This window comes from Scyliorhinus canicula, chromosome 8, assembly GCF_902713615.1.
Source record: "Scyliorhinus canicula chromosome 8, sScyCan1.1, whole genome shotgun sequence".
Lineage (NCBI taxonomy): Eukaryota > Metazoa > Chordata > Chondrichthyes > Carcharhiniformes > Scyliorhinidae > Scyliorhinus > Scyliorhinus canicula.
The window spans coordinates 1432940-1460529 of record NC_052153.1 but is presented as its reverse complement, the minus strand read 5'-3'; the positions used below and the strand labels follow the sequence as shown (position 1 = coordinate 1460529).

The 27590-nt window shown below is 50.5% G+C and overlaps 1 protein-coding gene across 1 annotated transcript in view; it reads left to right on the top strand.

Annotated features, from left to right (window-relative positions):
* Window positions 1–27590, top strand: part of cntln (centlein, centrosomal protein) — a 578849-nt gene that overhangs the window by 212391 nt on the left and 338868 nt on the right. The window contains 1 exon segment of the mRNA XM_038803995.1: window positions 15973–16098. Coding sequence (XP_038659923.1) covers window positions 15973–16098 — 126 coding nt within the window.

Genomic DNA, 27590 nt, shown 5'->3' with positions numbered 1-27590 from the left:
CAGCTTGCTTTTCCCAAAGTTAAGCTTATACCCTGAGAATTCCCGGAGAATCCCCATCACCACCGGCATTCCCCCCACCGGGTCCGTCACATACAACAATAGGTCATCCGCATAGAGCGACACTCGGTGCTCCTCCCCACCCCGGACTAGCCCTCTCCAATCCCCTGACTCCCACAGCGTCATAGCCAGGGGTTCAATTGCCAGCGCAAAAAGTAGGGGGGACAGGGGACACCCCTGCCTCGTCCCTCGGTATAGTCGAAAATACTCCGACCTCCTCTTATTCGTGGCCACACTCGCCATCGGGGCCTCATACAACAGCCTCACCCAACTGACAAACCCCTCCCCAAACCCGAACCTTTCCAACACCTCCCACGAGTACCCCCACTCGACCCTATCAAAGGCCTTCTCCGCATCTAGCACCACCACTATCTCTGCCTCCCCTTCTACCGCCGGCATCATAATAACGTTCAAGAGCCTCCGTATATTAGTGTTCAGCTGCCTCCCCTTCACAAACTCCGTTTGATCCTCGTAGATAACCTGCGGCACACAATCCTTTATCCTCGTGGCTAAGATCTTGGCGTCCACATTCAGGAGTGAGATCGGCCTGTATGACCCACACTGCAGGAGATCCTTGTCTCGCTTAAGGATCAAGGAGATCAGCGCCCGAGACATCGTCAGGGGCAAAGCCGCACCCTCCCTCGCCTCGTTGAAGGTCCTAACCAACAGGGGGCCCAGCAGGTCTGCATACGCCTTGTAAAATTCAACCGGGAACCCATCCGGCCCCGGCGCCTTCCCCGACTGCATGTTCCCTATCCCTTTAACCAGCTCCTCCAGCTCAACTGGCGCCCCCAGACCCTCCACCCGTCCCTCCTCCACCCTCGGGAATCTCAGCCGGTCCAAGAAGCTCCCCATCTCCCCCTTCTCCGCCGGAGGTTCTGTCCGATATAGTCTCTCATAAAAGTCCCTGAAGACCCCATTAATGTCTACCCCCTCCGCACCACATTTCCTCCCTGATCCTTAACTCCACCAATCTCCCTACCCGCATCCCACTTACGGAGCTGGTGTGCCAGCATCCTACTCGCCTTCTCCCCATACTCGTACACCGCACCGTGAGCCTTTCTCCATTGAGCCTCCGCCTTTCTGGTGGTCAACAAGTTGAACTCAGCACGAAGACTGCGCCGCTCCCTTAGCAATCCCTCCTCCGGGGCATCCGCGTACCTCCTGTCCACCCTCACCATCTCCCCCACCAATCTCTCCCTCTCTCTCTCTGCTCCCCTCTCTCCCTGTGGGCCCGAATGGAGATCAACTCCCCCCGAACCACTGCCTTCAGTGCCTCCCAGACCGTCCCCACTCGGATCTCCCCATTACCGTTGGCCTCCAGGTACCTCTCGATGCATCCTCGAACCCGCCCCCTCACATCCTCGTCCGCCAGCAGCCCCACCTCAAAGCGCCACAATGGGCGCTGGTCCCTCTCCTCCCCCAGCTCGAGGTCCACCCAATGCGGGGCATGGTCAGAAATGGCTATCGCCGAGTACTCAGCGTCTACTACCCCCGCAATCAGCGCCCTACTCAAAACAAAGAAGTCGATCCGGGAGTAGGCCTTATGCACATGGGAGAAGTATGAAAATTCCCTGGCCCTCGGCCTCACGAAACTCCAAGGATCCACCCCTCCCATCTGGTCCATAAACCCCCTCAGCACCTTAGCCGCCGCAGGTCTCCTACCCGTCCTGGAACTGGATCGATCCAGTGGCAGATCCAGCACCGTGTTGAAATCCCCCCCCCATTATCAGGCCCCCCACCTCCAGATCTGGAATCCGGCCCAACATGCGCCGCATAAAACCCGCATCATCCCAATTCGGGGCATATACATTGACCAGCACCACCCGCTCCCCTTGCAGCTTGCCGCTCACCATCACATACCTCCTGCCGCTGTCTGCCACCACACTCGACGCCTCAAACAACACCCTCTTCCCCACCTGGATTGCCACCCCCCGATTTTTTGCATCCAGCCCCGAATGAAACACTTGGCCCACCCACCCCTTCCTCAACCTAACCTGATCCGCCACCTTCAGGTGCGTCTCCTGAAGCATAGCCACGTCCGCCTTCAGCCCCCTCAGGTGCGCGAACACGCGGGACCGTTTGACCGGCCCATTCAGTCCCCTCACATTCCAGGTGATCAGCTGGATCGGAGGGCCACCTGCCCCCCTCCCCCGTCAACTAGCCATCACCCTTCCGTAATCCGCCACGTGCCCGTGCCCCCCGCTCCCCACAGCGACAGACCCCCATCCCAACCCCCTCTGCATGCTCCAGCTCCTTCTTGGCCATTCCAGCAGCAACCCGGTAGCCCCCTGCTCTTTCTCCCCCCCAACCCTCCCCCCCTGCATTCTGTGATTCTGTGAATCGATGTGGCCAAAAACTATGTGGGTATTGTTGGTTCAAATAAAGTTAGTAGGTACAGCTGGCAAAGTGTTTGCATCATTATCAGTGGAGGTATCTGGGGATTATGATGAGGTGGGAATAGCCATAGATTTATTGCAGTGAGCGGTGCCCCTGCTTTGAAACATTTGTGGAGCAGCCGGGAACAATCAGCTGCAGCACTCTGGTGGTTCAGGGCTGTCTCACTCTTGTTGGCAAGTGGACCAAAAAAAAAATGGAAAGGTTTTGATTTTCTGACACGCACTGATATAGATCACAATTTCCAGCCCTGTACATGAATACAGCTGAAAGTTATTTGAGATCTCTTTTTCACAAAAACACCCCAAATAACTTGCACAAAAGTAGTGCACTCAAAATTCTAGCGTAATGACTGAATTTGTCTCATGCACTTAAAATGACTGAATTTTTATTTGTTACGCTTCACTTTTCTGTTAATCTATAGAATCCTTACAGTGCAGGAGAAAGCCATGCGTAACAGGGTAATTTGATAAAATGGATTCAAAATTGGCTTAGCTGTTGGAGACAGAGGATGATGACAGGCGGCTGCTTTAGTGACTGGAAGCCAGTGTCCAGTGGGGTACCACAGGGATCTGTGCTGGGCTCCCTATTATTCGCCATTTATATCATCGACATAGATGACTATGTGGGGGGCAGGATTAGTGAATTGCAGATGAACAAAAATTGGCCGGGTGGTTAACAATGAGGTTGAGTGTTTAGGCTTACATAAAGATATAGACGGGATGGTCAAATGGGCAGAAAAGTGCAGGTGGAATTTATCCCTGAAAAGTGTGAGGTGATACACTTTGGAAGGAGTAATGTGACAAGGAAGTATTCACTGAATGGCCTGACACTGGGAAGTTCCGAGGAACAAAGGGACCTTGGCGTGTTTGTCCACAGATCTCTGAAGGTCGAAGCACAGGTTAACAAGATGGTGAAAAAGGCATATGAGACACTTGTCTCTATCAATCGGGGCATAGATTACAAAGGGAAGGTGTGAATGTTGTAGTTATATAGAACTTTGGTGAGGCCACAGCTGGAGCACTGAGTGCAATTCTGGTCACCACATTATAGGAAGGATGTGATTGCACTGGAGGGGGTGCAGAGGAGATTCACCAGGATGTTGCAAGGGATGGAATGTTTAAGTTATGAAGAGAGGTTGGATAGGCTTGGATTGTTTTCGCTGGAGCAGAGAAGATTGAGGGGCGAGCTGATGGAGGTGTACAAGATTATGAGGGACATAAAAAGCAGCTATTCCCTTAGTTGATGGGTCAATCATGAGGGGACACAGGTTCAAGGTGAGGCGCAGGTGATTTATGGGGGTTTTGAGGAAAAACATTTTTACCCAGAGGGTGGTGACAGACTGAAATGCACGGCCTGAGAGGACGGTAGAGGCGGGTTGCCTCACGAACTTTAAAAAGTAGCTGGATGACCACTTGGCACGTCATAACATTCAAGGTAAATGGGATTAGGTCGGCGGATCACGTGTTTTTCATATATTGGTGTCAACACGATGGGCCGAAGGGCCTCATCTGCATTCTGTGATTCTGTGAATCGATGTGGCCAAAAACTATGTGGGTATTGTTGGTTCAAATAAAGTTAGTAGGTACAGCTGGCAAAGTGTTTGCATCATTATCAGTGGAGGTATCTGGGGATTATGATGAGGTGGGAATAGCCATTTTAAGTGCATATGGTCGAGTGCCTGAATCCTACTGACAGAAATTTAAAAATCTAAGGAAAGAGGCATGTCAGACGTATATAGAATTTGAAATATTCAAACAAAGTAATTTTGATAGGTGGATAAGAGCATTAAAAATAGGCCTACGGCATGAAGCTCTTCGGGAAACGGCTATAGTGGAGGAAGTTAATGATTCACTCTTGCAGCAGTGACAGCTCGGTTAAAACTGCTAGGCAGGCAGCAGAAATGGCAGATGATTCAGAATTAGTTCATAAATCAAGTTTTGGTTTTCAACATCAATTTTTGTCTGTGAAGAAAAGAAGCTGCAGGAATGAGAAATCAACAGGTGACCAGGACAAAGGAGGTCTAGTTGGAGACAATAAAGAGATATTGCCTGTGGTTAAAAAGGAAATTTATCAAGGTGCAAGAGAGATAAGAAAACTTGCATGTTTTCATTGTAATAAATTTGGTCACAAAAGGTTGCCGTGTTGGCTTAAGAAAAGTAATGAGAATACCGGCTCTTTAAAACAGGATAAGCCAGTGGAATTTATTAAAGTGGGAACACAAAGCCATGGATTCAGTTGAAGAGTTGCAAAAGAGTGTACAGCAGGTTCCGAGGTTGGTTGTTATGAAGGTGTCATTTTAAACATAAACATTTTATTTGTGGGTATTATGATACGGACCAGACCCAACAGTGAAAAATGAAATGAAATGAAAATTACTTATTGTCACGAGTAGGCTTCAATGAAGTTACTATGAAAAGCCCCTAGTCGCCACAGTCCGGCGCCTGGGAGGCTGGTACAGGAATCGAACCGTGCTGCTGGCCTGCTTGGTCTGCTTTAAAAGCCAGCGATTTAGCCCAGTGAGTGCCTGGGATATGGACAGAAACCCCAATATTTTCTTTTAATTTGGTAAGACTGAGTGAAAAGGATACCTCGCTCACACAAAATAGGGATATGGTATATTATAACAAACTTTATTGCTGACACAGTATTCAAATATCACACAAGAAAATAGTTTACAATTACCCCATAAACAGTGCTAATCAATGCAGTGACACAATAACCCTTAACTGCTATCTTTATTCCCACTCAAACAACAAAACCGTCTGAGATCCCAATCCACTTTTTAAATATAGTTAACACCCAGGATGTCTTCTGAGACTGTTTGAAAAGATAGACCTGAACCCTGTCAGAACAATGCAGAACCTCTGGCTGTATTTCTTCAAATCTCTCAGCTTGCCTTCCAATCACAAACTAAAACTGAACCTCAACTCCTGACTGCTTCAACCCTCTGGCTTCTCTCATTAACTATATCACCTCACTGAACTGAACACAATATCTCTAACTAACTACTCTGTCGGGAACCCTTTTAATAAACACAAGATTCCATTCGCACAAACTTTTACAATGCTTTAATTGCACTTCTGGCTTCCCAAAAGCCTGGCTGTCTTGCAAACCAGGATTTTTAAAAACACTACTGCAGCACTCACGCACACTAACCCTGGATTTTAACCCTTACTGCACCAAATACTTATAACATATCTGAATTCCTACATTCATCACAGTCACACTAAAGTTTACTCCTGTACAAAATGGATTAGGTAAGAAGGTGAAAATCTTAAGTGATACAGCCACAAGTGAATCTTTAATGGAGAGAAATAAGGAGCTATGAAGTTCAGAAGGAGTGTTTGAAAAAGGTTTTAATATGTGGGATTACTGGTGAAGTGAGTGGTAGTATTCCATTATGTAAGGTATGTTTAGAGGGTCTGGTGAAAAGTGGTGATCAGATGAAATTATCTTTTTCAGGGGTATAATTTACCCTGGGTAATGACATAGTTGAATCACAGGTGGGATGCCTACTGTGGTTGAAAAGCGAGTGGAAAGTCAAACAACTAGGTGTTGTAGGACGTATATCCTGGGATGTTTCCAGATTGTTGGTAACAAGATCACAAAGCCACAGGTTGAGACCGGAGGAGGAGAAATCGAGAAGTAAAGATAAGGAGGCTGTGGTTCATTTAGCAGAAATGACCTTTGACCGGATGGTTGATAAAGAACAAGAGCAGGTGGAGGATGAAGCGGACACCTTTAGTTTAGGAGAATTGGTAGAATGACAGCAGAAGGATTCCGAGATAAGGCAGTGTTTCAGAAGCATACACAGAAATAGAATCTGAGTGTATTCCGGAGAGTTATTACATTAGAAATAATGCATTAATGAAGAAGTGGAGATGTTTACATATTCACGCAGATGAGAAATGGGCGGAAGTTCATCAAGTTGTATTGCCAGTGGGTTATAGAAAGAAGATTGTGCAGATGGTGCATAATGTTCCAGTCGGAGGTCATTTAGGAGTAAGGAAAACCCGAGCAAAAATAAAAAAACATTTTATTGGTCTGGATTGCATAAGGATGTGGTTGAATTTTGCCATACATGTCAGGTAATAGGAAAACCTCAAGTGGTAATCAAACTTTAAGACACATTTCAACACTCCTGATTGATTGCGTGGAACCCTTGCTGAAAACAGAAAGTGGGTGTCAGTATTTGTTGACCATAATGGATGTGTCAACTCGATTTCTGGAGGCCAATCCATTATGGATCACAGTAAGAAGTCTTACAACACCAGAAAATCTTTCAGGAGAACAGAAACAAGGCCGTTACTAAAGCACCCAAACTAGAGCCCCAACAAGAACTCATCTCCATTTACCCCCATATCATGTCATTGAATCATAAAATTTACAGTGCAGAAGGAGGCCATTCTGCCCATCAAGTCTGCACTGGCCCTTGGAAAGAGCACCCTACTTAAGCCGACATCTCCACCCTCTCCCCGTAACCCAGTAACCCCACCTAACCTTTTTGGACACTTAAGGGCAATTTTAGCATGGCCAATCCACCTAACCCGCACATCTGTGGAACTGGGATCGCGAAACCACCCCTGCACTTCCTCAATATTGGCAGCCCAGTAATAAACCACCTGACTGTCCACCCCGTGGAGAAATGCCCTACAGATGCTGGGGATCTTGCCCAAACAAATAAAAAGGACATTAACTTGTTAATTCTAACGAAAAAGGCTTTAGGGCGAAAAGTGGGGAGACACTGAAAAATAAATAAAAACCTCGGGAGGCCATTCATTTCATTCTGTCCGTCAGGGACAGCGGGGAGGTTATCCCACTTCTGCAAGTCAGATTTGACCCCATTCACCCGACTAACATCATTTAATTTATGAAGCGAGAATCAATCGTGGGCCACCCGGATTCCCAGATAACGAAAGCTGGATCTGACCAGGTGAAAAGGCAACATCCTCAGATAGGCCCCCCTCCCCGGGGGGTTAACCGGAAAGTATTCGCTCTTGTCCAAATTCAACTTATACCCAGGGAAGGAGCCACAACTCCTCTTAAGTAGCTTCATTACCTCACCTATGGTGGAAACTGTGTCCGTAATATAAAGAAACAGATCATGTGTGTACAGGATACCCGTTGCTCTCTCCCTCTTCAACATAGGGGGGGGGGGGGGGCACGGTAGCATAGTGGTTAGCACAGTTGCTTCACAGCCCTAGGGTCCAAAGTTCGATTCCCGGCTTGGGTCGGTGTGTGCGTGGAGTTTGCATTTTCTCCTCGTGTCTGTGTGGTTTTCCTCCGGGTGCTCTGGTTTCCTCCCACAGTCCAAAAAATGTGCAGGTTAGGTGGATTGGCCATGATAAATTGCAAAAAGGTTGGATTGGGTTGGGTTGGGTGGGATTACAGGGATAGGGTGGGGGTGTGGGCTGAGGTGGGGTGCTCTTTCCAAGAGCTGGTGCAGACTTGATGGGCCGAAACGCCTCCTGCACTGTAAATTCTATGATTCTATATCCCTTTCCCTTACATATACTGGAATATCTTCATGCTATGGCCAGTGGTTCAGTTGCCAAAGCAGATAGAAGTGGAGATAAAGGACATCCTTGCCTTGTACCCCTATTCAGCGGAAAATACCACAAGCTCCACTGGCAGTGTGGCCCTGTACCGTCAACAAATCCAAGAAATTAACTTTTGTCCAAAACCAAGTTTCCGAAGGGTCTCAAAGAGATATCCCTACTCCACACTATCAAACACTTTTTCACTGTCCATGGACGCGGTCAGCTCTGGTTCAGGCACAGGAGAGGAGGAAAAGACAGGATTTAACAGCTGATGTACATTGATTGACAATTGCAGAACCCTCAATGAAGCTCGGAGAAAAGGCTGGAAAATCTCAGCAGGTCTGGCAGCATCTGCAGGGAGAGAAAAGAGCTAACGTTTCAAGTCCGATGACTATTTGTCAAAATTTGACAAAGAGTCATCAGAATCGAAACGTCACTCCGCTCTCCCCGTCACTCCGCTCTCTCCCCATCACTCCGCTTCCTCCCCGTCACTCCGCTCTCTCCCCGTCACTCCACTCTCCCCGTCACTCCGCTCTCCCTGTCACTCCGCTCTCTCCCCGTCACTCTCCCTCTCTCCCCGTCACTCCGCTCTCTCCCCGTCACTCCGCTCCCTCCCCGTCACTCCGTTCTCCCCGTCACTCCGCTCTCTCCCCGCCACTCTGCTCTCCCTGTCACTCCGCTTCCTCCCCGTCACTCCGCTCACTCCGTCACTCCGCTCTCTCCCCGTCACTCCGCTCCCTCCCCGTCACTCCGTTCTCCCCATCACTCCGCTCTCTCCCCGTCACTCCGCTCTCTCACCGTCACTCCGCTCTCTCCCCATCACTCCGCTCTCCCTGTCACTCCGCTCTCCCTGTCACTCCGCGCTCTCACCGTCACTCCGCTCTCCCCGTCACTCCGCTCTCTCCCCGTCACTCCCCTCTCCCCGTCACTCCGCTCTCTCTCCCTCACTCCGCTCTCTCTCCCTCACTCCGCTGTCTCCGTCACTCCGCTCTCTCTCCCTCACTCAGTTCTCCCTGTCACTCCCCTCTCGGAGTTGTTCTGATTTGCATTTTGTGCTGTTTATGGCTCATCCAGTCAGGGTTTGGAGAAGCCACCCTCTGATTGGACAATCTTCTTTGTAGCTATTTTCTAATATTATATATGAGCTTGGCGTGCCTCGGAATCCAGTTTGGGAAAACCTGGGCCGGGATTCTCCCCTACCCAGCGGGGCGGGGTTCCCAGCGTAGCGGAGTGGCGCCAACCACTCTGGCGTCGGGCATCCCCAAAAGTGCGGAATTCGCCGCACCTTAGGGGGCTAGGCCCGCGCCGGAGTGGTTGGCTCCACGCCGACTGGCGCCAAAACCGGCGCCAACGGCCTTTGATGCCTGCCGGCCGGCGTTGGGGCTGGCTGAATGGCCTTCGCCGGTTCGCTCATGCGCCGGTGCGTCAGCTGCCGCTGAAGTCACCACTGGCGCATGCGCGGTAGGGGGGTTCTCTTTCGCCTCCGCCATGGTGGAGGCCGTGGCAGCGGCGGAAGAAAAAGAGTGCCCCTACGGCACTGGCCCGTTGGGGTCCTGGGGGGGGGGGGCGCGGGACGATCGGACCCCGGGGGGTGCCCCCATGGTGGCCAGGCCCGCGATCGGGTCCCACCGACCGCGGGCGGGCCAGTGCTGTCCCCACCAGAGGTCGTTGAAACCACGGCGGTGAGATTGGCCTCTCAGCGGCGGGACTTCGGCCCATCGCGGGCCGGAGAATCGGCGCAGGGGGCTCGCCGATCAACGCGGAGGCACGACGATCTACGCAGCGCGATACCTGCCCCCGCCAATTCCCGGGTGGCGGAGAATTCCAGCCGCGGTACGGGAGGAATTTACGTTGGCCCCGGGCGATTCTCCGACCCTGCGGGGGGGGGGGGGGGGGGGGGGGGGGAATTTTGCCCCTGCAGTGGGTTATTTAGAAGAAACCTCTTTACCCAGAGAATGTTGAGGATGTGGAACTCACTGTCATCAGGAGGAGTTGAGGTGAACAGTATTTTGGGAGAATCTGATTAAGCACGTAAGGGACACGGGAATGGAGAGTTTTGTTGATAGACATGGAAGGAATGGAGAGAGCTAAAGTAGAGCATAGATTGCAGCATGAACTCTTCAGGCCAGGTGGTCTGTACCTGTGCTGTATGATATAGTATTTAATAAATACATTGCCAAAATTTGAACCTTTGGTGAAATATACTGTAATGTTTTGTAATGGGAGGTGTTTGTTCAGCAGATCTGTACAGATGCAGTGCATTTACCTGTGCATAGACGGTGTTAACTGATATTAATATGTGGCCAAAACAATCAGTGTAGACACTGTTGCTTGTTCTGAGTAAGTGTGTTTAACACTCCTCCAGCAGAGGAAGTGTGCTTAACACTCGCTTGGCTCTGTTTCTCGTTTCTATGCTCTGGAGTCCCCAGGTGCCGTAAGAGACACCGTCACAAGGATCAAGGTCAGGTTCAAAGCAATAAAGCTATACACCAATTAGTAAGTCCAAAACAATTAGAGTTTATTATAAAACAAATATAATAACACTCATGCACACGCTAAAGACTAACTTACTTCTACCATTAAACGACTAATACTTATCTAAGAAGGAACCGGCAAGGTCAGGGAACAAGGCCTTTGTTCCGTTCTGGTCTGCAGGCTTCGGGTCACTTTTGGTCGACAAGGGTATAAGTAATGCCTGGGTCAAGTAGCGATCGTCGTTTGGCACTTACTTATCGATGGCTGCTGTTCGACAGCTGGTGTAAAAGACAGGAGGCTGGAGTCGGAGGCCGGAGACAGGAGATCGAACCATGTGCGGGACCTTCTTTTATAGGTCCCAGGAGGTCCGTGCCCCTTGGGGCGGGCTTCCTCACCTGCTGGGGATCGATTGGGCCTTTTCCCAATCAATATGATTTGAACCCCCCTATCCTAGGGTCGTTCCTTGATGGCTGGGGCGGTTCTTAGGACTCATTGTCCTGGTTTCGCTGGCTCCATTATGTCTGCTTCGCTTTTGAAAGTATCGATTGATACTTGAGTGTATCTATTGTGCCCGGGATTGTCCCGGTATCACCTCATTAGTATGTAAACTGTTTTCCCATTTACAGCACTGCCTGAACTCCGGATCTCCGGATTACTGCCCGAGCCACGTGCCAATTGGCATAGGGATAAGAAAATTAGGGAAGTAAACACGTGGCTAAGGGATTGGTGTGGGAAAGAGGGATTCCACTTCATGGGACATTGGCATCAGTTTTGGAACCGGGGGGGATCTGTACCGTTGGGACGGTCTCCACCTGAACCGATCTGGAACCAGTGTTCTAGCGAAGAGGATAAATAGGGTGGTCAGTAGGACTTTAAACTTCTGAGTTGGGGGGAAGGGAAAGTGAAAGCGACAGGGAGCATGGAGTTAAATGGCAAGATACGCAGGAGGATAACATGTAGGCAGGTGGATTTAAGCTTGAGGCAAACTAGGAATGCAACAAAAAGGAAGGATAACTTTGGACATCTTAGGACTTCCAATATCTGTAATGATAAGAAAGTTAGCATTAAGGCACTTTACCTGAATGCTTGTAGCATTTGTAACAAAGTAGACGAACTAATGGCACAGATCATCGTGAATGATTATGATGTGGTAGGCATCACAGAGACGCGGCTGCAGGAGGTTCAGGACTGGCAGTTAAACATCCAAGGATATACAACCTATCGAAAAGACAGGGAGGTGGGCCAAGGGGGTGGGGTTGCCTTGTTAGTTAAGAACAAAATTAAATCTATGGCACTAAACGACATAGGGTCGGATGATGTGGAGTCTGTGTGGGTAGAATTGAGGAACCACAAAGGCAAAAAAACCAGAATGGGAGTTATGTACAGACCTCCTAACAGTGGTCAGGACCAGGGGCGCAACATGTACCGGGAAATAGAAAAGGCATGTCAGAAAGGCAAGGTCACGGTGATCATGGGGGACTTCAATATGCAGGTGGATTGGGTAAATAACGTAGCCAGTGGATCCAAAGAAAAGGAATTCATGGAATGCTTACAAGATGGTTTTTTGGAACAGCTTGTCATGGAGCCCACAAGGGAGCAGGCTATTCTGGACCTAGTGCTATGTAATGAACCAGACTTTATAAAAGATCTTAAAGTAAGGGAACACTTAGGAAGCAGCGATCATAATATGGTTGAGTTCAGTCTGCAGTTTGAAAGAGAGAAGGCAAAATTGGATGTAATGGTGTTACAGTTAAATAAAGGTAATTACGAGGGCATGAGAGAGGAACTGGCGAAAATCGACTGGAAGCAGACCCTAGTGGGGAAGACAGTAGAGGAAAAATGGCAGGAGTTTGTATGCATAATTGAGGACACTGTACAGAGGTTCATCCCCAAAAAAAGAAAGATTATCCGGGGAGGGATTAGACAGCCATGGCCGACAAAGGAGGTCAGGAAATGCATCAAAGAAAAAGAGAGATCCTATAAAGTGGCCAAAAGCACTGGGAAATCAGAAGATTGGGAAGGCTACAAAAACAAACAGAGGTTAACAAAGAGACAAATAAGGAAGGAGAGGATCAAATATGAAGGCAGGCTAGCCAGTAATATAAGAAATGATAGTAAAAGTTTCTTTCAATACATAAGAAACAAACGACAGGCCAAAGTAGACATTGGGCCAATTCAAACTGATTCTGGAAGGCTAGTGATGGGAGACGAGGGAATGGCTGGAGAACTTAATAAGTACTTTGCGTCTGTCTTCACAGTGGAAGACATGAGTAATATCCCAAAAATTATAAAGGGTCAGGGGGCTGAGTTGAGTATGGTTGCCATTTCAAAAGAGATGGTGCTAAAAAAGCTAAAAGGTCTTAAAATTGACAAATCTCCTGGCTCCGATGGGCTACATCCTAGAGTTCTGAGGGAGGTGGCTGAAGAAATAGCGGAAGCGTTGGTTGAGATCTTTCAAAAATCACTGGAGTCAGGGAAAGTCCCGGACGATTGGAAGATCGCTGTTGTAACCCCCTTGTTCAAGAAAGGATCAAGACAAAAGATGGAAAATTATAGGCCAATTAGCCTAACCTCGGTTGTTGGTAAAATTCTAGAATCGATCGTTAAGGATGAGATTTCTAAATTCTTGGAAGAGCAGGGTCGGATTAGAACAAGTCAACATGGATTTAGTAAGGGGAGGTCGTGCCTGACGAACCTGTTAGAATTCTTTGAGGAGGTGACAAGTAGGTTAGACCAGGGAAACCCAGTGGATGTGGTCTATCTGGATTTCCAAAAGGCCTTTGATAAGGTGCCACACAGGAGGCTGCTGAGTAAGGTGAGGGCCCATGATGTGCGAGGTGAGCTACTGGCATGGGTTGAGGATTGGCTGTCTGACAGAAGGCAGAGAGTTGGGATAAAAGGTTCTTTTTCGGAATGGCAGCCGGTGACCAGCGGTGTCCCACAGGGTTCAGTGTTGGGGCCGCAGCTGTTCACCATATATATTAATGATCTGGGTGAAGGGACTGGGGGCATTCTAGCGAAGTTTGCCGATGATACGAAGTTAGGTGGTCAGGCAGGTAGTGCTGAGGAAGTGGGGAGGCTGCAGAAGGATCTAGACAGTTTGGGAGAGTGGTGCAGGAAATGGCTGATGCAATTCAACGTGAGAAAATGTGAGGTCTTGCACTTTGGAAAAAAGAATCCAAGCATAGACTACTTTCTAAAAGGTGAGAAAATTCATAATACCAAAGTACAAAGGGATCTGGGAGTGCTAGTCGAGGATTCCCTAAAGGTAAACAGGCAGGTTGAATCCGTGATTAAGAAAGCGAAAGCAATGTTGTCATTTATCTCAAGAGGGTTGGAATATAAAAGCAGCGATGTGCTACTGAGCCTTTATAAGGCTCTGGTTAGGCCCCATTTGGAGTACTGTGTCCAGTTTTGGGCCCCACATCTCAGGAAGGACATACTGGCACTGGAGCGTGTCCAGCGGAGATTCACACGGATGATCCCTGGAATGGCGGGTCTAACATATGAGGAACGGCTGAGGATCCTGGGATTGTATTCATTGGAGTTTAGAAGGTTAAGGGGAGATCTAATAGAAACTTACAAGATAATACATGGCTTAGAAAGGGTGGACGCAAAGAAACTGTTTCCGTTAGGCGAGGAGACGAGGACCCGTGGGCACAGCCTTAGAATTAGAGGGGGTAAATTCAGAACAGAAATGCGGAGACATTTCTTCAGCCAGAGAGTGGTGGGCCTGTGGAATTCATTGCCGCGGAGTGCAGTGGAGGCCGGACGCTAAATGGCTTCAAGGCAGAGATAGATAAATTCTTGATGTCGCGAGGAATTAAGGGCTACGGGGAGAATGCTGGTAGGTGGAGTTGAAATGCCCATCAGCCATGATTGAATGGCGGAGTGGACTCGATGGGCCGAATGGCCTTACTTCCACTCCTATGTCTTATGGTCTTATGAACTCTGCAGCTGTCGGGAAACCGGTTTTTGCAAGTGTCTCAATGCTGACTGCTTCTGCAAGCTGTTTGCTCTTTACTATGTCCGTTTTTCCCTGTATTCTTTGCAGTCTTCCATTTTGTGTTACTGGTGTCCATCTTAGATGGCTACAACACGCATGCAGCTAATTGGCAACTTCTGTTGGAAAAGACTGGACCCAAAGTCTGTAGCCAGTTATATACACAGATTAGGTACAATGTATTGAAATGAAGTTACTGCTGTACTGTTTCTACCAGGAGGACAGTAAGTTTGTAAATCTGACATATTGATGTGAGATTTCTGACATTCTGCAGTGCTGGTAGGACATGCACAACTCTGTGTTTATGTGGACATCATTGCTTCTATTTTGTTGTATTTGTTTTATTCATGTTTATTTAGCCCTGTTCTCGAAGGGGCCAGGCACCAGCCCCCTCCTCTCCCCCCCCCCCACCTTCCAGGTGAAATATTTCAAAGGGCGGGAGGGAGTCCTGTTCCCACTTGTTTGCTATAACCCTATCATAACCAAATGTGGACCCTCATAGAGCAATTAGAGCAGCCTGTATCTCCTATTTGTAATGAGGCTTTCTGCATTTCTGTGTCTATAACCCAGGAGTCTTCCCTGATGGGAGATCATTATTCTGAAAGAAACAATGTAAATGTAAATGAATATACTCATTAGTGAGTTGCAGAGAAGTCTTTAGTGGTAACATTGTTATAATTCAGTTTGTTATTCCTTTGGTATTCTGTGTAGAATTCTTTATAATTCATTATTAGTATTCCTTGCTGCCTGCACTGGATCTAACATTTTATGTCTATTTAAATATGTCTATTTAAAGAGGGCACAGGAACAGAGAGACCTGGGGGTGGGCACACACACATCTTTGAAGGTGGCAGGGCAAGTTGAACAGGCTGCTTTTTCAAAATAAACCATAGGATTGTTGGCTTTGTTAAAAAGAATTGAGTACAAAAGTAAAGAAGCGAAGCTGAACCTTTCTCAACACTGGTTAGGCCTCAGCTGGAGTTTTCAGTTCTGGGCACCACAAACTTCTGGAAATCCTTGGAGAGTGTGCAGAGGAGATTTGGAGAGTTAGAAAGGTTGGAGGGAAGCTGGGTTGTTCGCAGAGAGGGTCAAGAGGAGATTTAATAGAGGCGTTCAAAATCATGGAGGGTTTTTAGCAAAGAAGTAAGGAGAAATAGTTTCCGGTGACAGAAGGGGCAGTGATCTGAAGATTTAATGTGAAACAATCCGAGGTGACAGGAGAAAACATTTTTACACAGCAAATTGTCAGGATCAGAATTAACTAGGAAAAGGATGGAGAAAGCAGACACAGCTGTAACTTTCCACAAAGAGTTGGACATACTCTCGTAGGGAATCATTTGCAGGGCCATAGGGAAAGTTCAGGGGAGTGGGATTGATTAGCTCCTGTTCAAAGAGTTGGCAAAGGTGCCCTGAGTCAGGTGGCTTCTTTCAATAATTCCATCATTGTATATGATTCCGTTGGTTTGGCTCGAACCAGATGTTTCCTTTTTACCACAGGGTCTGTCTGTGAAACGTTCCAGATCTCTCTCTCCAAGAAGCTACGCTGGAGAAACCGGGGAACTGATGAAGTTAAATAAAAGAGAACAGAAGACTGAGAGCCTTGAGAAACTTTTAAAACTGAAGGTAATACACACTGTTAGGCCAATACTTGATGACTGGGCATCCTTGTTGCAAATGCCCTGTTCCCTTCCCCTGAGGTTGCAAGATAGCTGGCAGCTGATCCTGGTACCTGATCCCACACATCTGCTCCTGTCGAATACCCTCCATATCACTGGAGATTGGTTAGGAAAGATGCGTGCATCAATCTTTCTCATCCCATCACATGTTGTTCTTCACACACCCCTCATTCCCTTTGCAATGAAATAATTTTTGATCGAATATTATACTGACATTAATTAATGCTGCTATATAAATCAGACTGGAAATGATTCCATGGGAAAGACTAATCTTGTGAGGACTTTGGTGCAAATTTTGGATGTTTTGGGGCTGCTACAGCTGCCGTTTTGCTTTTAAAAGCTTGTGGTGCTGCCTGTGGTGGATGCCATTTTGGTGGGGGCTTTAGTGTGTGAGCTGGCAGCAGCTGCTGCTAGTATGCAGAGCAGGCAGTTGTTGCCAGTGTTGCCATTTTAACCTGAACCCTCTAAAACAACTACAGTGAATATGTATTCAGAATCCGGAAGGAATTTCCCAGTAGCACTATTTAAAGGAATCATCAGTTATTTACAGGTTAGTTGATGATTGATTTCCATTTGTTTTTGCTACAATTGTAATTATTTACCACGTTGCTGAAGTCCACAGGGAATGATGTGGCACGTTTTGAAAGACTTCATCCTGTTTCCCAGGATTCTACACAAACCACTTACTCTCAGACACGGTGCAGTAATTTGATTCCACGTGTTCTTGAGCACAATGGGTTAGGGGGGGGGGGGGGAATGAGAGAGGTGACGCAGAGCAGGATATGCTGCTGAAGATGGAGGAGAAGAGGGAGAATGCTCTCGGCAGGAGGCCGTATCTTCCCACAATGTTGAAGGTGTAATTCCTCAACCTACTCCTCAGTGTGGAATGGTGTTCCAGATGTCTTTGCTTCACCTCCCTGAACTCCACCGCGTGTTGCAACCACACTTGCAGCTTCAGAGCAGGTAGAGGGCCACCTAGATCCATATAATTAGAACTGCTACAGTGGATACCATTCGGCCCGTCGAGCCTTCACCGACCCTATGGAAGAGCTTTCTACATAGGCCCACTCCCGCTCTCTATCCTCGTAACCCCACCTAGCTTGGATATCTCATGACACTAAGGGCAATTATCATGGCCAATCCGCCTAAGCTGCACATCTTTGGACTGTGGGAGGAAACCGGAGCATCCGGAGGAAACCCACGCAGACACGGGGAGAAAGTGCAAACTCACAAAGGCAGTGACCTAAGGCTGGAATTGAACCCAGGTCCCTAGCATCGTGAGGCAGCAGTGCTAACCACAGTGCCACCCACATTGACAGTGGCTGTGAGGATAACTATCACCATAAACATTTACTTGTCCGATTGCTTCCAGTCTGGAGCTGGAGATATTGGAACTCCTCCCAGAATGTTATCTGCTGCTGTGTAAGGGAGACCAATTAGGCTCTATCTTTTAAGAGATCTGAATACATCTCATTCTTTTTCCAGAGTGAAATTGGCAGAGTGAGCAGGTGACTTGGGCAGATTGCAGGCTCCCATTGGTTCAGGCTGCCATTCACTGCATGCACAGAGGTGATACTATATGCTAACTCTGAGATGTCCAACAACTGGAAGGGATTCCAGTCCCTTAGTGTGCAGCTGGAGTGCAGCCATATGAAGTGCATCTTCCAGGTCAGAGCCTAGTATCCTGGCAGCAGTCATGGTGCTTTCATTCTGTGGCAATTTGCTATGTGATCTACATTTGAGATGCACATCATGACGAATGCGAGCATGGCTACTGACAAAGGCTTCTATTTAATAACCAGATGGCTCACAACTCTGTTGTGAAACTTTCTCAAATGTGGACGGCATGTGTATCGACAGAAACCATGCTGCCACAGTAAATACCATTGGGGTGCTGAAGCAGTGCTTGGAGCCCGGATGGCTCTGGAGGAGCCCTGCAGTCAATGGAACCATAGAATTTCAAAAGTGCTGAAGGAGGCCATTCGGCCCATCGGGTCTGCACCGACCCACCAAGAGAGCACCCTACCCAGGCCTGTTCCCCGCCCTATCCCTGTAACCCCACCTAAGCGACACATCTTTGGACAGTAAGGGCCCATCCAACTAACCTGTACATCATTGTAAATGCATAGTCTTCACTGTGAAGACATCGGAGTGATTTCTCCGCCGGTTGGATTCTACGTTCCGTCAGCAGCTCACCCCTGTCCGCGGGTTTTCTGGTGGCGTGGAATGGCTACCATGGGAAATCCCATTGGCCAGCTGCTGGACGGAGAATCCTGTTGCCAGCGATGACACCGCCCAGGAACACTCGGCTGGGGAGTTGGAGAATTCACCCCATAGTCTTCATTGTGAAGACAGAGGGGGCGATCTAACGGAAATGAAACAGTCCCGTGTCGAGCACATTTTGCTGGGTATTTCCCGGCTGCAGCACCAAGAAGGAAATCTGCGTTATTTCTGACCTGGGTGGGTAAGCCGCTCCGAGGCCGCACTCACCAGCCAGCGTTGGAAGAGATCGTTTTTTAAAAATAGTGCCCCAATCCCGCGACCCCACTCCACGCCCTCTGAACTCCCCCAACAGCTCAACTCACCTATAAGGGGGTCATCATGCCCCCTGCACCCCACCACATACGGCAAGGGTACCTGGGGCCCGTTCACAGCAGGGGAAAAATGCCACACTCGATTTCCCTCATAGTCTTCATTGTGAAGACAATAGCTTTCACTGTAAAGACAATTCACTGTGAAGACATAATCCTTGGCACCAATTCCGTGGTGACCAGCTGAGGAGGAGGAAGGGAGGAGAAAAATAAGTCTCAGTCTCATTTGGCCCTTGAGCAAGCTTGCTCCACCGTTCATGTGACCTTAACTCCACTTTCATGGTTGCTTCCCATAATTCTTGACTCCGAACCAACACATCATTTTCTAGCTGTGATCAGTGGAGTGCAAATGAACATAACTCCAATTCCTCATTCAACAGTGGTTCCATGCCTTATTGTTCCTCTGTTACTGACCATTTCAACATTTAAAAATTTTTTTATTTTTGTAATCTTTGTTGTCACAAGTATGCTGACATTAACACTGAAATGAAGTTACTGTGAAAATGCCCTAGTCGCCACAGTCCGGCGCCTGTTCCGGTACACAAGGAGAATTCAGAATGCCCAAATGACCTAACAACACATCTTTGGACTGTGTGAGGAAACCGGAGCACCCGGAGGAAACCCACGCAGACACGGGGAGAACATGTAGACTCCACAAAGACAGTGACCCAAGCCAGGAATCAAACCTGGGACCCTGTCGCTGTGAAGCGACAGTGCTAACCTGGTTATGGGGATAGGGCTTAAGTAGGGTACTCTTTACAAAGGCCATTGCGGACTCAAAGGGCAAATGGCCTCCTTGCACTGTAAATTCTAAAATTCTGTGATAAAAGATGTGCAAAACAAACAGTCCAAACCAAATTAATTATTTTGCCCTCCTGCATCCTAAAGTCAACCAATCACACTTCTGCAACCCTTGGTGCTCGTCTTTGTTGTACCTTTATTTGTCCCTGTGCTCCCTGAGTGCTCCCTAAGTGCTCCCTCGGTACTCCCTCGGTGCTCCCTCAGTGCTCCCTCGGTGCTCCCTCGGTGTTCCCTCAGTGCTCCCTCGGTGCTCCCTCGGTGCTCCCTCGGTGCTCCCTCGGTGCTCCCTCGGTGCTCCCTCGGTGCTCCCTCAGTGCTCCCTCGGTGCTCCCTCGGTACTCCCTCGGTGCTCCCTCGGTACTCCCTCGGTGCTCCCTCAGTACTCCCTCGGTGCTCCCTCGGTGCTCCCTCAGTGCTCCCTCGGTGCTCCCTCAGTGCTCCCTGAGTTCTCCCTCAGTGCTCCCTCGGTGCTCCCTCGGTGCTCCCTCAGTGCTCCCTCGGTGCTCCCTGAGTACTCCCTCGGTACTCCCTCGGTGCTCCCTCAGTGCTCCCTCAGTGCTCCCTCGGTGCTCCCTCGGTGCTCCCTCGGTGCTCCCTCGGTACTCCCTGAGTACTCCCTCGGTGCTCCCTCGGTGCTCCCTCAGTGCTCCCTCAGTGCTCCCTCGGTGCTCCCTCGGTGCTCCCTCGGTGCTCCCTCAGTGCTCCCTCAGTGCTCCCTCAGTGCTCCCTCAGTGCTCCCTCGGTGCTCCCTCGGTGCTCCCTCGGTGCTCCCTCAGTGCTCCCTCGGTGCTCCCTCGGTGCTCCCTCGGTGCTCCCTCAGTGCTCCCTCGGTGCTCCCTCGGTGCTCCCTCGGTGCTCCCTCAGTGCTCCCTCAGTGCTCCCTCGGTGCTCCCTCAGTGCTCCCTCGGTACTCCCTCGGTGCTCCCTCAGTGCTCCCTCAGTGCTCCCTCGGTGCTCCCTCGGTGCTCCCTCGGTGCTCCCTCGGTACTCCCTCGATGCTCCCTCGGTGCTCCCTCGGTACTCCCTCGATGCTCCCTCAGTGCTCCCTCGGTGCTCCCTCAGTGCTCCCTCGGTGCTCCCTCGGTGCTCCCTCGGTGCTCCCTCGGTGCTCCCTCAGTGCTCCCTGAGTGCTCCCTCGGTGCTCCCTCGGTGCTCCCTCGGTGCTCCCTCGGTGCTCCCTCGGTGCTCCCTCAGTGCTCCCTCAGTGCTCCCTGGGTGCTCCCTGAGTTCTCCCTCGGTGCCCCCTCGGTGCTCCCTCGGTGCTCCCTCGGTGCTCCCTCGGTGCTCCCTGAGTGCTCCCTCGGTGCTCCCTCGGTGCTCCCTCAGTACTCCCTCAGTGCTCCCTGGGTGCTCCCTGAGTTCTCCCTCGGTGCCCCCTCGGTGCTCCCTCGGTGCTCCCTCGGTGCTCCCTCGGTGCTCCCTCGGTGCTCCCTCAGTGCTCCCTCGGTGCTCCCTCGGTGCTCCCTCAGTGCTCCCTCGGTGCTCCCTCGGTGCTCCCTCGGTGCTCCCTCGGTGCTCCCTCGGTGCTCCCTCGGTGCTCCCTCGGTACTCCCTCGGTGCTCCCTCAGTACTCCCTCGGTGCTCCCTCGGTGCTCCCTCAGTGCTCCCTCGGTGCTCCCTCAGTGCTCCCTGAGTTCTCCCTCAGTGCTCCCTCGGTGCTCCCTCGGTGCTCCCTCAGTGCTCCCTCGGTGCTCCCTGAGTACTCCCTCGGTACTCCCTCGGTGCTCCCTCAGTGCTCCCTCAGTGCTCCCTCGGTGCTCCCTCAGTGCTCCCTCGGTGCTCCCTCGGTGCTCCCTCGGTACTCCCTGAGTACTCCCTCGGTGCTCCCTCGGTGCTCCCTCAGTGCTCCCTCAGTGCTCCCTCGGTGCTCCCTCGGTGCTCCCTCGGTACTCCCTCAGTGCTCCCTCAGTGCTCCCTCAGTGCTCCCTCAGTGCTCCCTCGGTGCTCCCTCGGTGCTCCCTCGGTGCTCCCTCAGTGCTCCCTCGGTGCTCCCTCGGTGCTCCCTCGGTGCTCCCTCAGTGCTCCCTCGGTGCTCCCTCGGTGCTCCCTCGGTGCTCCCTCAGTGCTCCCTCAGTGCTCCCTCGGTGCTCCCTCAGTGCTCCCTCGGTGCTCCCTCGGTGCTCCCTCAGTGCTCCCTCAGTGCTCCCTCGGTGCTCCCTCGGTGCTCCCTCGGTGCTCCCTCGGTACTCCCTCGATGCTCCCTCGGTGCTCCCTCGGTGCTCCCTCGGTACTCCCTCGATGCTCCCTCAGTGCTCCCTCGGTGCTCCCTCAGTGCTCCCTCGGTGCTCCCTCGGTGCTCCCTCGGTGCTCCCTCGGTGCTCCCTCAGTGCTCCCTGAGTGCTCCCTCGGTGCTCCCTCGGTGCTCCCTCGGTGCTCCCTCGGTGCTCCCTCGGTGCTCCCTCAGTGCTCCCTCAGTGCTCCCTGGGTGCTCCCTGAGTTCTCCCTCGGTGCCCCCTCGGTGCTCCCTCGGTGCTCCCTCGGTGCTCCCTCGGTGCTCCCTCGGTGCTCCCTCAGTACTCCCTCAGTGCTCCCTGGGTGCTCCCTGAGTTCTCCCTCGGTGCCCCCTCGGTGCTCCCTCGGTGCTCCCTCGGTGCTCCCTCGGTGCTCCCTCGGTGCTCCCTCAGTGCTCCCTCGGTGCTCCCTCGGTGCTCCCTCAGTGCTCCCTCGGTACTCCCTCGGTGCTCCCTCGGTGCTCCCTCGGTGCTCCCTCGGTGCTCCCTCGGTGCTCCCTCGGTGCTCCCTCAGTGCTCCCTCGGTGCTCCCTCGGTGCTCCCTCAGTGGCTGAAACATGGCTGGTGCAAGGCTGCTAAATTCAATAGTCGATATTGCAGATGGCTTTTGAGACAACCTCGGGCAGCTCTGGCCTGAGAGAGCCTGGTTTCGGACCGCACCATCTTGGCATGGGTGGCAGGTGTTTGGACTGGTTTACTGACCGGCAAAATCCAGGACATTGACATTGTGGCCTTGGTAGAAGGATGAATGCTGTCGTCCTAAAACAGGATGGCAGGGTTTGTGCCCATAGGCGCCACTGCTCTGGGGTGGAAACTCAGCAATCCTCGTAATGTGATGAATGCATTGCTGGAGTGTTGTGCAAGTCCCTTTGCATACTGGTATCCGCAGTTGTAATGGCAGCACTCTGAGCTTGCATGACCTCAGTCTCGGCCTCTTTGGCAGACTTTGTGTGGCTTCTGCTAATGCTATGGAAGCTGAGACATCAACCATCAAATGCTGCCCCCGGGTCGGTCTGTAAGCGTTTTCTTGGACCATTTCCACAAAGGAAAGTAGAGACTCCAAGCTCTGTACAAAGCCCTGCGTGGAAATGCTCCTTGACATGGATGGCGAATCTGTGGCAGGCACTGAACATTTCAGCATGTCAACTCATCAGCCTTCTGTACTCTGTCTCATTGCAATTCTCATCTGAATCCTCTGTAGCAGAACCTGTTTGCAATCTGGCTGATTGGTGAAATGGTTGCTGAGTTACCCTATCTCCTGGATTGGCTGCAGGTCACTTGTGTCTCACCAAGTGTCGATTCCACCTGCTGCGATACTCTGAAGCAGCTGCAGTATCGGTAGATTAACTGGTGGTTGCATTGTGAGGTCGATGATGGTGTTTCTTCCTCATCACTATCTTCCTGCTCTCCCCCCACTGATTTGAGTTGCTGTTCTTGGATATCTGATACTGGAACACAGGTGGGACTATGCTGCAGGAAGTGGGGAGAAAACAATCGGTGCATGCTAATACCATCTGATTATGCGACAAAATGAGATGTGAGAAAAAGGATTAGTTGTGAGAATACCCTCATCGTCAGTGGTTTCGGTCTTGCCCCTGGCCACAGCCTCAGTCATGGCCACTCCAATGATGGAGAGCACCATTTCCTCCCATCGGGGTGAGGATTGCCGCCATGCCTACCCCCCCTCAGGTTAGATGCTGCTTCCTCTGGTTGGTCGCTGTGTTGTCCTGCAAGAAAGAGGGACGTATGACAATGAGTGTGGAGCTATGGGTTTGCCTGATGTGGCTGCCACGGTTGAATGGCTGGCAGTGTGTGCAAACTGTGGATGTGGATATGAGACTTGCAGCAGTGCTAAGTGTATGAGGGTGAGGTGAAGTTATGAATGTGAGGTATGAGTCTTGATTGATGGAGATTGTCGGGCTGTGTTGGGAATGTGGTGCATCGACTACTGTGTGACGCTAGTGGTCAGTCAGTGGGATGTGGCATTTGAAGATAAGTTCACTGACTTTGACAACTTGCATGTCGTCATTGAACTTTTTATGGTGCGGTATCTAGGTCCTTGGGGCGAGTTTCCTGACATTGATCACGACCACTATTTAGCCCCACAACCTTGAGAAAGTACGTCTGCGGGGCCTTCTATGGATAGATGATGCCTTTGCTCCTCTGCACCACTCTACCAAGGTTTCAACTCAGCATGGGGTTTGCACGCGGCTTGGTATGGGCAAATTGCATGTGGAGGATCCCGACATCCACAGAATTCGAGAATTGTTTGAGTGCAGGAGGAGCTTTTGACTGGTCATGTCTGTGCTGGCTCTCCAAATGAGCAATTCGCCCTGTGCCATTCTCCTGCTTTCTCTCTGTAGCCCTGCACATTGTTCCTTCTCAGCTAACTACTGAATAGCTGAAAGCATCGATTGAACCTGCCTCCACCACACTCTCAGGCACTGTGTTCCCGATTCTAACAGTCGCTGTGTGAAAAAGGTTTTCCCATTGTGGGTTTTGCTTCTTTTGTTAATTACTTCAATCTATGGCTTCTCATTCTTGATCTTTTAATGAGTGGAACTTATTTCTCCCGATCTATTCTGTTCAGACCCTCCTAATTGTGAACTATCAGATCTCCTCTCAGCATTGTTTTCCCCAAGGAAAACTGTCCCAACTTCTACAACCTACATGTTTTCATGACTCAAGTTCCCCACCCCTGGAACCATTCTCATAAGGCTCTCAACCTGTCTTACTACCTTCAATGACTTATGCGCTTATTTGCCCAGGCTCATCTGCTCCTGCACGCCCTTTAGAGTTGTACCCATTATTTTATATTGTCTCCCTTGTTGTTCTTCCTACCAAAATAATCACTTCATATTTCACTGCCTTGAACTTAATCTGGCACCTGTCCGCCCAATCCACCAGTTTACCTATGCCCTTCTGAAGTTCTACAGTATCCGCTTCACAGTTCGCAAGGCTTCCAAAGTTCATATCATTCACAAATTTTGAAATTGTGCCCTGTACACCAAGCTGTAGGTAATTTAATATATATATTGGGAAAAGCAAGGGTGGGATCTCCACGACTTTCTCCAGCTCAAAATACAATCATTAACCACTGGATAAAAGCAAATTACTGCGGATGCTGGAATCTGTCAACTCTCAGATACTTCCTCTTACCTCCCCCTGGACCATGACCATACCACTGAATATCAAGCCATTATCTCCAACACAGGCGACTTCATTTCCTTCAGATGCCTCCCCCCCGACGGTTTCCATTAACCACTAATCTGTTTCCTGTTATGCAGCCAATTTTGTATCCATGTTGCTCCTGTCCCCTCTGTTCCACAAGCTATAATGTCGCTCGCAAGTCTGTTGTGTGGCACTGCATCAAATGTATTTTGGAAGTCCATGTACACCACATCAACAGAATTACCCTCATCGACCCTCTCTGTTACCTTTTCAAAAAACGGCAAGTTCGCTAAACATAATGGGCTGGATTCTCTGCCCTGCCGTGCCACATTTCTGTATCACCCCGCCATCGGGATGCTCCTTTACACCGACTGGTCAATGGGGTTTCCCATTGTGGGGCAGCCCCACGCCGTCGGGAAACCCCCGGGCTGCCGGCAAAACGGAGCATCCCGCTGGCGGAGAATCCAGTCCAGTGTTTCCCGCACAAATTTGTGCTGGCTTTCTTGAATTAACCTGCATTTGTCCTTGTGACTATTAATTTTTTCCATAATTACCGTTACCAGACGGTTCCCCACCACCAAAGTTCAACTGAGTGGCCTGAAGCTGTCAGGTTTATCTTTACATCGCTTTTTGAACAAGGGCGTCACATTTGCAATTCTGAAGTCTTCTGAAACATCCCTGAGTCAAAGGAAAATGGGAAAATTATGACCAGTGGCTCTGTGATTTCCGTTGTCATTTCCCTCAGTATTTTCACATGTATCTCATCCGGTCCTGATGCTTTATCAAATTTAAGTACAGATGGCCTATCCAATACCTCAATCTCTGGTCTTCATTTCATGGAAAAAGACTTCAAAAGTTTCAATGTCTAATCTGCGAAATTGGATGCAAGTCTAAGACATTATTAAAGCTTGTACCTCAATTGTTCAGCTAGCCCTTAAACATAGTGGGCGGGATTCTCCGACCCCCTGCCGGGTGGGAGAATCGCCGAGGGTCGGCTTGAATCCCGCCCCCGCCGTCCTCCTAATTCTCCCGCACCAAAACCGGCCCGGCGTGAGTCGCGCCTTCAGCCTCGCAGAATGGCTCAATGGGCGTCGGAGCTGCCTGAAATCTCCGACCCGCGATGGGCCGAAGTCCCGCCTGTCTGTTGCCAGTCCTGCCGGCGTAAATTGGAGTAGGTCCCTGACCGGCGGGACCTGGCGGCACAGGCGGGCTCCGGGGTTCTTGGGGGGTACGGGAGGATCTGGCCCCGGGAGGTGCCCCCACAGTGGCCTGGCCCGCGATCAGGGCCCACCGATCCGCGGGTGGGCCTGTGCCGTGGGGGCACTCTATCCTTCTGCACCGGAGGCTGTGGTCCTCCGTCATTCCCGGTGCGGAAGCGAATCCCTCTGTGCATGCGCGGAGATGATGCAAGCACGCGCTGGCGCTTCCGCGCATGCGCCGACTCGCGCCGGCCGGCGGAGGCAATTCGGCGCAGGTTGGCGTGTCGCCAAGCCCCTTTCCCGCCGGTTGGCGGGGCACAAACCACTCCGGGGCGGGCCTAGCTCCTGAAGGTGCAGAGGATTCCGCACCTTTGGGGCGGCCCGACGCTGGGTGATTCACGCCACTCCGTCCCGCCTGGTAGGGGTGAATCCCGCCCAGTATGTAGAATTGGACAGTTTTCATTGTGAGTCTGTTAAGGATTGATCAAAGCCCTATGGCAAAACTGAGCACAGAAGAACCCCAGATTATTCTGTAATGCATTTTTCCATGTTTATTTGGCATGATTAAAGCCTACTGAACCTGCCTGCATGTTAACCTTAAGACAATGTTGAACTAAGAGGGGCAGCATGGTAGTACAGTGGTTAACACTGTTGCTTCACAGCACCAGGGTCCCAGGTTTGATTCCCGCTTGGGTCACTGTCTGTGCGGAGTCTGCTCGTTCTCCCCGTGTCTGCGTGGGCTTCCTCCAGGTGCTCCGGTTTCCTCCCACCAGTCCCGAAAGACGGGCTCTGAATTCTCCCTCCGTGTACCTGAACAGGTGCCGGAATGTGGCGACTGAGGTCTTTCCACAGTAACTTCATTGCAGTTTTAATGTAAGCCTACTTGTGACATTTAAAAAAAAAATCTTTATTATTAAGTCCCTTTGTGCTCCTGATTTGCCTTTTGCCATTTAGAAAATAATCTATGCCTCAATTCTTCCTACCAAAGTGCATAACCTCACACGTTTCCACATTGTATTCCACCTGCCACTTTTGTCCACTCTCCTAGCCTGTCCAAGCCCTTCTGCAGCCCCCCTGCTTCCTCAATACTACCTGTCCCTCTACAGATTTTTATATCATCTGCAAACTTAGCAACAGTGCCTTCAGCTCCTTATAGAATAATAGAATTTACAGTGCAGAAGTGATTCGGCCAATCGAGGCTGTACCGGCTCTTTGAAAGGGCACCCTACCAAATCCCACACCCTATCCCCATAACTCAGTAACCCGACCCAACAATAAGGGCAATTTTTGACACTAAGGGCAATTTATCATGGCCAATCCACCTAACCTGCACACCTTTGGACTGTGGGAGGATCCCGGAGCACCCGGAGGAAACCCACGCACACACGGGGAGAACGTGCAGAGTCCGCACAGACAGTGACCCAGTGGGGAATCGAACCTGGGACC